Source organism: Sebastes fasciatus, chromosome 15 (genome assembly GCF_043250625.1).
Source record: "Sebastes fasciatus isolate fSebFas1 chromosome 15, fSebFas1.pri, whole genome shotgun sequence".
Classification (NCBI taxonomy): domain Eukaryota; kingdom Metazoa; phylum Chordata; class Actinopteri; order Perciformes; family Sebastidae; genus Sebastes; species Sebastes fasciatus.
The window spans coordinates 16,610,777-16,622,360 of NC_133809.1; the positions used below are offsets into that span (position 1 = coordinate 16,610,777).

General features: G+C 44.0%; 1 protein-coding gene across 4 annotated transcripts in view; it reads left to right on the forward strand.

Annotated features, from left to right (window-relative positions):
• bahd1 (bromo adjacent homology domain containing 1) overlaps positions 1 to 11,584 on the forward strand; it is a 40,093-nt gene that overhangs the window by 23,550 nt on the left and 4,959 nt on the right. For all 4 annotated transcript variants that reach the window (XM_074660046.1, XM_074660047.1, XM_074660048.1 and 1 more), the window contains exons 2-6: positions 367 to 2,087; positions 6,627 to 7,036; positions 7,318 to 7,477; positions 7,596 to 7,675; positions 11,269 to 11,360. In XM_074660046.1, coding sequence (XP_074516147.1) covers positions 491 to 2,087; positions 6,627 to 7,036; positions 7,318 to 7,477; positions 7,596 to 7,675; positions 11,269 to 11,360 — 2,339 coding nt within the window. In that variant the 5' untranslated portion in view covers positions 367 to 490. The remainder of the gene's footprint in view (positions 1 to 366; positions 2,088 to 6,626; positions 7,037 to 7,317; positions 7,478 to 7,595; positions 7,676 to 11,268; positions 11,361 to 11,584) is intronic.

The following is an 11,584-nucleotide window of genomic DNA, read 5'->3' on the forward strand; positions in this document are numbered from 1 at the left end:
TGTGCTTCAACATGGGTTCAAGGAGCTGAAAAGGATCTTTATTGATACAAAGACGAAAAGGCAATATTTTTGTTTTCTTAAGACGGAGCAGACAAATTTGGAGTACGCATTGCCTCGGGCGTAACGTAACATCATGTGCTCTTTATCTCGGTTCATCTTCCGTCTTGTGTGTGCACAGTGAGTTTGCATGTCAAGGAGGAAGGTTGTCTAAGTGGTCATATTCTCCGGGGATCTGGACAGCAAACTAAGTAAAACCAGCTGTTGAATAATGCATCAAAAAGATCCTGTCTGCTACATTAAGTCACTCTCAGATATCTCTGTTCATGTGTGGCTTTACAGTTAAATGTCCCATCTGTGTCTCCCCAGAGAGTGTATGGACCCAGGTGATGATCCATGATGATGCAGCTCGCTGAAGGCTCTCTCTGAGCTGAAACCCACCATCGTAGGGACCCCCGTGGATGAAGACGAAGTGCCCCCGGACGCCGAGACCATGGTGAAAGCTCAGCCTGCGAAATGCGGGAGGCCCCGGAAGGAGAAGGGAAACAAGGAGAAAGGAGGTGGCGTGAAAAAAGGGAAAGAGAGGAAGAATGAGTTGAGAGGAAGGAAAAAGAAGGATAAGAAAGAGCCACATAGAAAGAAGACACTGGCGGTGGGTGATGGAGATGCGCTGGACTGTTGCGTCCTGCTCACCCGTCTGGAGGAGAAAGGAGTTGTGGGTAAAGAAAAGGACGCGCCAAAAGCCGGGAAACAAAAGAGGGGTAAAGTGAAGAAGAAGTTGCTCTCCAGCTCCAGTCAAAGAAGGACCAAATCTGGATTTAGGAAAACTTCCACAGCCAATCAGCAAACACTGGAACCAAAAATCAACCAAGCTGACGCCTTACTCATGTTTCCTGTCTTTGAGCCGCGCAGGCGGAGAATGGCCTCTCTCAATGCCGAGGCGGTCAACAGCTTGCTGCTCTACAGAAACCAATCTCTCGCGTCAACTCTCGCAAAGAAACGGCAGCCTTCTATTGAAGATAGCGTCACTAAAACTGAACATAGAGGTCGTAAAACCAAAAAGGTTCCTCCGGGAGGGAAAGCAGACCCAAAAGAAAGACCTAAAAAACAGAGGCGGTCAGCAGCGGAGGCTCAGAACATCGACTGGTTGGCTTTGTTTGCGCCAACGCCTCGGCGTCAGGCGGGCCTCACTGCTGCAACGCTGCTCAAACTCACCAGTTCCCAGTATGGAAACAAACGGCAAAAGAAGACGGAGCCCAAGCCGGGGAGTGAAGCAGCAGCAGCTACGACTCAGGATGAGATTAAGCCAGTAGGTGGAGGAACAACGCTGACCAAAAGAACAACACATCCCAAACACGAGGACCAAGTAAAGCACATAAAACAGGGTACAGAGGATCCGGTTCGTTCCCAGCTGGACTCTCCCGTCCAGGGTTGCTGCAGTTTGTGTAAAAGCGAGGCTCTGGATCCGGAGTGGAAGGGCACCACGGGAGGACAGGAGTGTCTCAAACACGAGCTCCACCGTGGCCCTTCGCTGGGATTCTCCTTGAAAACAATCAAAGAGGAGCACGTAGAGGCCGAGGTGTCTTCCTGCTACTGCTGCTCCCAAGAGAGGTGCGTCGAATACTGTCACAGACTGGCTCTCTTCCTGGAGGACAAGACCTTCAAGGAACCAGAGGACGGCTCGCTGTTCCACCACCACCATCACCACCATCATCATCATCACCACCATCTGCAGTCCCCGCACTCTGTAACCCACCCAGCAGCCATAACCATCAGCCCGCACACGTACACCTGTTTCCCCGGCTACTACGTCCACTTCAGCCACCCGGACACGTCGCCCTCTCCCATATCACCCCTCGCTTCGTGCCCAAAGAGCGGCAAGAGACCCAAGCTGCTCCCCAGCACCGGTCCACAGCCCTCAGGGATTACCCATCCAGTGTACTGCTGCACCTCGGTGGAGGCGTGCTACGGAGAGCCCTGCAGGATCAACGGCTACTCCTCCTACACCAGTGTGATTCCAGCCATCGCCAGAGGAGGGTGCTCCTTCAGCCCCCCAGACTGCACCAACTGTAACCACGGCATCAAAAGAGGTGAGCAGACCGGAGATTGACATTACTGGGTTTACTTTTTGTCAACCTCCAGCAGTGTGTGTCAGAATTGTTTTTGAACAATTCAACAAGATGAGTTAATGCACTGGTATCTGTGTTGATAGCACTTATGTAACAACGTCCTCTAGTGCCTCAGATGTGGGGCAGAAGGACAGCAGAGTGTCCATCATCTCTTTCTCTTTAGAGTACACATAGGATGTGTATTTTTATTGCTGCTGCAGAGTTAAAAGTGGCAGTGATGTAGTGAAGATAAGCTTATCTTCATTTTTTGGGGGGTAATTTTTAATTACAATAGATAAACAACATAATGCAACACAAAAGAACATTTTACAGTAAATGAAGAACGAATGAAGAACAAGTAACAAAGCAAAACAAATCTGGGCACATATAATAGTTAACCGAAGTAAAATACACCATACCAATAAAATAAGGGAAAAGGGAAAAAAGGGGGCACACACAGTATACATAAAATACCACATTAATACTACATAAAACTTGCATTAAATCTTGAGCTGGAAGGTTAATTTTTGATCTTGGAAATAACAGTTTTACAAAAAATATCATACCACAAGGTCCACTTTCAGTCGCTGTATGAACAGTTGTGTCGGATGGTGAAGACCACAGATCACGGAGGGCTGATTGAAACTCCCACAAAGTCAGGAGGCTTGCAAAAGACAGATTAAAAAAAGAAAGGTCAAAATTGAAGCAGCAGTGGCAGCGATATTCTGATTTTTTTTTTTTTATTCCCTGTTCCCAAAACACAGGATCCTACATTTCCCATAATGCAACTCCATAGCATCTTATGTTAGACTGCCTGATAAATGTCCACATCTTATAAATTATTGTCCCTCAGTTTGTAATAGTCTTTCTAACAGCAGCCATGTTGACATGTTATTGCATTCTGAACACTGGTGTAATTAATAACATGAATCATGGCACTGATCCATTGAGGTGGGTCAGGGCTCTGGTATTGTGCAGGCTGGCTACTAAATTATGAATCCTGCTATGGCGAAGGCATGACCTGCCCTACTCTGTCTCTGATTGGCTAGTACCAACCCAACCCTTCATTGGTAGTATTGCATGCTGGCTCACTCGCTGTGACACACGAAGGCCCAATTCCAGTCCGGCTCCTACACCCTCTCCCGACCCACTTCCACTCCGTTTGTGCATTCGCGTGGAGGGTCCGCCTTATGTAGTGCCATCTCAAGCCAATTAGCGAGGAGTGGAAGTGGGTTATAAAACCCTCCAACAGCGAGTCTACATTGATGCTCACTGACCACGTGCAACGCGGTTTTGTGTTGGAAGACGCTCCGTACTTCATTGAGCTGTGAGTTTGGTGCCTTCAAATGAAACCTGTGAGCTCGTGTTTACAACATGGGAAGTCGTGTACACGATATGCTTGGCATTCAAGTGGTTCAGTCGTGAGAACACCGCTGCTAAGCAACAGCAATATTAACGTTGTTGTCGGTGTCTAGAAGCCACAGAGGATAACGATTTAGCAAGTTAGCAAGCGGGTAACATAATGCAGTAAATGCAAAGGCATAATGACAGAGGAGAAAGGATGAGGCCGTTGGGAATATCAACATTTTCCTAAGACATAAAATTACAAATAAAAACAATATACGACAAAAATTACAATATATGAACTTATTATGCACCAACGTTAACAAACACGTCACAACTCTGAGCTTTCAGAAACTTTCCACTTACGAAGTCGTGAATACCACAAGAGGAGGGCGTTCATCTGGACTCTTCCCGTGAACACGACTACATTTGAAGGCTCCAATAGAACGGGACCATAATTCATTTAATCAGTTACACCTGTGTTTAGCCTGCATGGCTGCTGTGAAAAGAACCTATTGAGGCTTTCTGTTATAAATGTGGAGATTGTAGTATTTTCTCAGCTTCCTGCTGAGCCACAAGCAGGCTGCGCTCCTCTTGACAAGGAAACTAAACTGAGTGTAAAATCACTGATCCCTTTAAGTAAGACAGTGGGATTTCCTAATAAGTTTAAGTATTAAACGTTCATGAGCTCACACTAGTTATTAGGGTATTTTGTACGCAGTGTCTCCCCCCCTAATCCGGCTGTCACAGCCGTACAATGTGCTGAGAATAGCTATTATGTCGGGGCATTTTTAATCTCCCATTTTGGAATGTCACTTGAGTGGGAGGTAACAAAAAAAATATCAGATAAAGGGCAAGACCTCTTTTGTCTCCGTTTTGAATACAAGCAGCCGGACAGTGAATACAAGGCTTGTGCAGCTGAAACCTAATGAGCCGATTGTACGAGCTCCAGTGTCGGCAGTTAGCTGCTGAGTTCGAGTCAGAGATGTGAACTGGAACAGGAAAAACTCAGTGTGATGTCTGCGGTGTAACACGCAAGCACGGTATCTGCCTGAATGTGTGGGTGTATGGTTAAAAAGCACCTGAATGTGACCTCAAAACAACACTAATTACACGTGAACACACACTAGTGCACTGCTGCACCTCACTCTCTCTTTCTGTGGTCTCCACAGCAGCGAAAAAGCAGGTCAGGCTGAGAGGGTCGAGACTCTCGTCGACAACAGCACCGACATCTTTAGGTTTTTACAAATAGTTTTCATACGGGACATTTTGACATGTCACAGTAGGATAATACAGGTGTTAATAATAGGATTAATGATGGCTGAGTTCCATTTAGCTGCTTATCCTGGTATTGTGCATGCTGACTCATTGTCACACTGTCATGGCTTACTGGCACGATTGAATTCCACAGAGCCATTCTTAATATTATTAGTAACACCTGTTGTTTTCCTGTCGTGACAAGTCAACATGTCTGCGGTGAGAAGGCCGACGGTCCACCCACACAGGTGTTGCCACTTCTCTGCCTGATAGACCTCCTCTGTGTGCTGAATGTGCGTGTTACTGTATAGATCAGGTTTGATTTGACATCTCCCTCGTTCTCCTGTTCATTTTGTTGCACCTGTCGGGGTGAAACAGCTCACACCTTATTGGTCAGTGTGGTCTCCTAAAGATTACAAACCTGAATTGTCACTTACGTTTTCAAAGGAAACTTATTTTCTTCCGGATTGTTTTTGGCGTATCACAAATACGTTTCTAATCATAGTTCGTGGAAGTCTTCGTAGGGAGGAGGAGGGATGGGGAGGATGGTGTCAAACAAACACAGCGCTTTCACCCAGGAGACAGCTGTTGGTGTCCCGTGTGAAAACCAGAAGTCAACGTTGACCTATTTTAATTTACATCCTTCACTTAAATGGGGCTGCCCATTGTTGCGATTAGGGCTGTCAAAGTTAATGTAATAATAACGCGTTAACACAGATTTGTTTTAAGACCACTAATTTCTTTAACGCATTCACGCAACTTGCGATTTTTAAGTTGTACCAGAGTAAAGATACTGGCATCATATGAAACTAGAAAACTTAAGGAATCCATTGGTACCAACAATGTCATACTAAGCTTGTCACGAAAAAGGCTGAATAATGTTCCAAACGTACACAACATTTTGACGAGGAAAGACTGGCATGGCCATTTTCACAGGGGTCCCTTGACCTCTGACCTCAAGATATGTGAATAAAAATGGGTTCTATGGGTACCCACGAGTCTCCCCTTTACAGACATGCCCACTTTATGATAATCACATGCAGTTTTTGGGCAAGTTGTAGTCAAGTCAGCACACTGACACACTGACAGCTGTTGTTGTCTGTTGGGCTGCAGTTTGCCATGTTATGATTTGAGCATATTTCTTATGCTAAATGCAGTACCTGTGAGGGTTTCTGGACAATATTTGTCATTGTTTTGTGTTGTTAATTGATCTCCAATAATAAATATATACATACATTTGCATAAAGCAGCATATTTTCCCACTCCCATGTTGATAAGAGTATTAAATACCCTTTAAGGTGCATTTTGAACGGATAAAAAATGGGCAATTAAATTGCAATTAATGGTGATTAACTATGGACAATCATGCGAATAATTGCGATTAAATATTTTAATCAATTGACAGCCCATACTAATAATATATAACCTATGTTGGCTGATGGTTCAGTAGGCCAACAGTGAAGCCAGTATCTTAATGCCTAACCTTAATGTATTCTCTCCGTGGAGGAAATGAAGGCTGCTGATGAAATTTGGATCCAGTGAGCTGAGAGATCACGTTGGAATAAATTGACCATTAATTCACCTTAATGTCATCACCACAACTGTGTCATGGGAGTGTGCACGACCTGTTCTTGTTGTTTCACACAGTTAGCATTGGTGGTTTTCACTGTCAGCTTTATGGGGATGTCTAGTGTGTGTGTGTGTGTGTGTGTGTGTGTGTGTGTGTGTTAAAGGCTATAATTGACCTTAATTGAGGCTCTGTTTGTTATTTCTGCTGCTTCAGCGGAACTAATAACAACTGAGTGTCGCTCCGGTCTCTATTATGTAACCTTGTTAAAGGTTGTTGATCACTGTAGCTGCTCCTTAAACGACTGCCTGTCACTCTACTTCATTATGTTGCCTTTTCTGTTCCATCCTCAGACAACTACCCATCGACCCTCAACGACCATCACAGTCCCTCCTCCGTCCCCGTCTGTCCCAGCCCCAGAACCCTCACTGGCTGCCCCTTTCCCACTGTGCCTCCTGCCGGCCAATCAGTGCCCCACGTTCAGACTCCGCTGTCCGACCCCAGCCAACCGCAGCCTCCGCCGCAGGTGGCGAGGGAGTGTCCGCAGAGTGCCAAGTCGCCCAGCGGGTCGAGGTCTGGCGCGCGCGGCACCGGCAGCATCAGCTCGGCTGTCTGCCCTCTCAACAGGGACAAGAAGCAAAAGCTCGGCTCTGCCAGCGTCGGAGGGCGAACGGTTGCCAAGCAGCCGAAGAACGGCCGCCAAAAATCCACCAACGGCTGGCAGCCAGTCGGCCTGCCCTTTCAGAAGGAGGTTTTCTCCGTGGTACGTAGAGAAAGTCATGCTGGTGCTTACATGACGGTGCCGCTTGTAATTAAATGTTGCGTCCTTTAATGTGCCTGTCCTAAGAGAGTTCGGGATGATTTATCACACCCGCATCATGGTCACATTAGAGCTCATTCACTGTTTTTTGAGTTTCGTCCAACTCCCGACTGTCCACGTTTCTGTTGAGACACAAAAGTCATTCAATACAAATCACATCCTGGAGCTTTTTACTCCACAGCCTCTCAAAGCTTATCAGTGTTTCCTGCTGCCTGTGTTCCCAGGGAGAGGAGGCTCTGGTGCTGAGGAAGTGTTTCGAGGGAGTCCAGAGGGACGGGGAGCTGATTCGGGTCAGAGACACTGTTCTGCTGAAATCTGGACCTAGAAAGAAGTCTCTGCCTTACGTGGCCAAGATCTCAGCTCTGTGGGAAGAGCCGGAGTCAGGTAGGACACATACTGTACACCGTGTTTACCTCCAACACAAGAGAAGCTGAAGTAATGCAGTAATGACAGGCTCGAGCACCGAAGTGAACTGTGTGTGTTGTGTTTGTTTTTTCTTCAGGAGAGCTGATGATGAGTTTGTTTTGGTACTACCGCCCAGAACACACACAGGGGGGACGCAACCCCAGTATTCATTGTGAGGTGAGAAGCAAATCCGTTTATACCTTTTTAAAATACTGGTTCCTGAGTGGTCAGATGGTGGTACATGTAAAATCACATACCAGGACACTCCAGACAGACTCCAGTTAACTGTTCATATTTATGCTTCATGCCATGTTAGCTTTTAAGGCCCAAATCCAGTTTTTGGCGTATCCAGATTGCGTCCAGATTGATTTTTAGAAAGTCTGGACAGCAAAAAATTGGATCCAAACCACATTTGGAGGTGGTTTGAAATGCGATTCCAATCAGATTACTACAGATCCGGACGCCGTGGCCGCTCAAATCGGATTTCAAAGTGTCTTTTGCATCAATCGCAACGCAACATACACACACAGTAACATCGCAGACCATCCCAATGTATTCCAGTCTCCTCTGTCGTTGAGTTTGTCTGGTGTGACGCTACTTGACAGCGCGTCTGTCTGTCATTACTGACGCCTTTGCCGTTACCACAGCAACCCATGCAGATAGGTTGGTGATGTCTGGAGACACAAATCCCGATCCGATCACTTGCAGACAGTCTGTCTTAAAGATCTGATTTGAGAAACAAATCGGATTTGCCTGCAGTCTCTCAAGTGGAAATAACATAACCATCAGTTAAACTGACTTTTACAACTTCAATTTAATTTAAATGATAAGGCTAAAAATATATTTATATTCCTGTTTTTGTCAGCAAATCACACAAAAAGACCAAAACCAACAATGAATTGATCCATCTCACCAGTTTTGTGCCTTTGTGTCAGTAACCATTGTTGTAGAAAAAAACTATTAAAAACACAACAATGAGCCACACATCCGTTCTTTACTTACTTTATCATAAACCAGTTATTCCCAAAGACGGGGTCGGGACCTACAGGTGGGTTGCATTCAATGCTTGAAGTCGAAAAAAATAAGTGCCGGTGCTCTACTTATTCACATGTTGGCGTGTGTGTCGGCTGGTATCAGCAATTTCTTGCTTTGAAGGTTTTTGACTTAAAACTATGCAATTTGACATCATTTTGGACCATTAGCCTTCTAATTAAATGATTTTTATTTGATTCTATAAATCAAAAGAGCAGATTCAGAAAACGTTTAAATAATGTTTCATTAATTAAAATGTCGTGCCGTGCGTCGACTCATCCAGATGTTCCCCACATAGTTTTTATGTCCATATGACTTATGAGGTGCGGTGCAAAAAACGCTGGCGCTGCGCCATTATGAATCTCCCAGAGAACCTGATATGGAAAGCGCAGAGAAGAGTACCGGCAGCTTGTGAGAAGTTCCGGTACGCATGGAAAAGGTCACGGTACGCCAAGGAGTAAATGTAGAAGTGCCGGTACTGCGTACTGGTGAGTACCGGCCCACTTGGAGGTCTGGTCTCTAGGAGATTTTATTAAGGTCGCCAAAAACAATTTGCTGAATATCTTCCATAGATTTTTATTTAAGATTTATATCTGCAGTACACCTTTGAGCCACATGAGGGAGCCTGAATGTTCATATTGTTCTGATCATTGTTATAACTTTGAATCTAATGTGAGAGGCTGTTGACTTCAGTGCATCAAATGCATTTATTTGGTCTCATTTCTAAAGTATTTAACATGTGCATTTGTTTTCAATAAGACAGTCATTAAAACAAAGTTGTTATCGAACATATATCTCTTTAAAATGGCTGGTGTACCTATTCAAGATAATATAAGAGAATGCAAAAATGGTGTGTCGCTCTTCTCGAGATAGATTTGTAAATATGGCCTATTGTGAATTGGGTCGTGATGGTTTGTCATCTTTAAAAAGTGGGTCCCCAGGAAGTCATTGTCATAAACATTGCCCCTGTTGTTTATTTTGAGTCTTCCCACAAACACACATACACACACACACACACACACACACACACACACACACACACACACCGTCCTCCTGTGGTAAGTACTCTCTACTATACGTATTAATCCACGGCAGAAAATAGTCCCCAACAAGTCCTCTATTTATTTCATTAAAAACTAAGTTCACAGCTTCTTAAATGATCTCTTTTTCAAAAAGAAACTATATCTTTGTGATCCGTTAGGAACTAATGGGTTCTGGGTCACAGACAGAGGAGGGAAGTAGATAGGTACTGAGAAACCGCTTAAGGCGTTGTTAGTTTTGGACTTTTCATGAGATATGTGACAACAAGAAAATATACAATTACACCAACATTATCTTGTAAACACTGTGTCCTTTTCTTTGTTGGATAAGTGTCCAGGGTATGTTTGCTTGCTTAATTCCTCGTCTAATTAAATACTTTTCCTGAGGATATATGAGGATTAGTTTGCAACACAACACACTAATGTTTCTAGCAATTACTCTGGAGCCTCTTCCCGTTCATTTCTTCCTATTTGTACTAGGGTTATCAAAGTTAATGTGATAATGCGTTGACACCACTAATTTCTTTCATGCGTAACGCAACTTGCGATTTTTTAGGTTGTAGCGGGCTCAGTTTTAAAGCGAAAGTGAAGATACCGGCATCATATGAAACTAGAAAAACCTAATGAATCCATTTGGTACCAACCATGTTATACTAGCTTGTCGCGAAGGAGACTAAATAACACTCCAAAGTTACACAACATTTTGGCGAGGAGAAGCTGGCATGGCCATTTTCAAAGGGGTCCCTTGACCTCTGACCTCTAGATATGTGATTGAAAATGGGTTCTATGGGTACCCACGAGTCTCCCCTTTACAGACATGCCCACTTTATGATAATCACATGCAGTTTGGGGCAAGTCATAGTCAAGTCAGCACACTGACACACTGACAGCTGTTGTTGCCTGTTGGGCTTGAGTTTGCCATGTTGTGATTTGAGCATATCTTTTTATGCTAAATGCAGTACCTGTGAGGGTTTCTGGACAATATTTGTCATTGATTTGTGTGGTTAATTGATTTCCAATAATAAATATATACATATATTTGCATTAAGCAAGCATATTTCCCCACTCCCATGTTGATAAGAGTATTAAATACTTGACAAATCTCCCTTTTAAGGTACATTTTGAACAGATAAAAAATGTGTGATTAATCATGATTAACTACGGACAATGCTGTGATTGACTGGATTACATTTTTTAAACGATTGACAGCCCTAATCAAAATAAAAAAACATTACAATTCAAGAGAAGACTCCTGAGATTTTGGTTTAACTCAGTAACTGAAAATGTGTTTGAAAGAGATGAACAAACACGCATACGCTGGCAGACACACATGTTGAAGAGCGGCTTCTGTAGACCTTGCTTCGTGTTGTCGGTAATCTCCCAGAGGAACAAGTTGCACTTTATTAAATCTCTAGAAACAATAAACCACATGAAGTCTTATCATTTCTCTGCTGCACTAACAAACAACAAACACATCAGAGCAGCGGTGTGAGAACAGAAGCAGGGCTTTGGCTCAGAGGAAGAAAACATCTTTCTCTGTCTCTACGTCTGGAAGTGAAGGTGAAGCAGAAGTGATCGTGTACAATGACGCAGACAGAAGTTGTCCTTTAATATCTCTGTGTACATGTGCAGACTGTGAAGGCTTAAAAGAGTCTTTTCTTTTGGATCTAACACATGACTGAAACTTTCTTTCTCCAGAATGAGATCTTTGCGTCTCGTCACCAGGATGTGAACAGTGTGGCCTGTATTGAAGACAAATGCTATGTCCTAACACTGGCACAGTATTGTCGGTAAGAAAGAACACTTTTTTTGGTGGCTTTAGCACATTTCTTTGAAGTATATTTCTTGCTTTTGAAAGATTACATGGTCCTGCTGAGAAAATCCCACAGTGCTGGTTTTTGAAGCCCAAAACAATTCACACTGTTTAACATAAAAAGCAGGCATGTTTTCCCCGGTTCTCAGACAGTTTGAATTGTTTTTCTAAATGCTTTTTGAAGACGGTTGAGTCTGATGT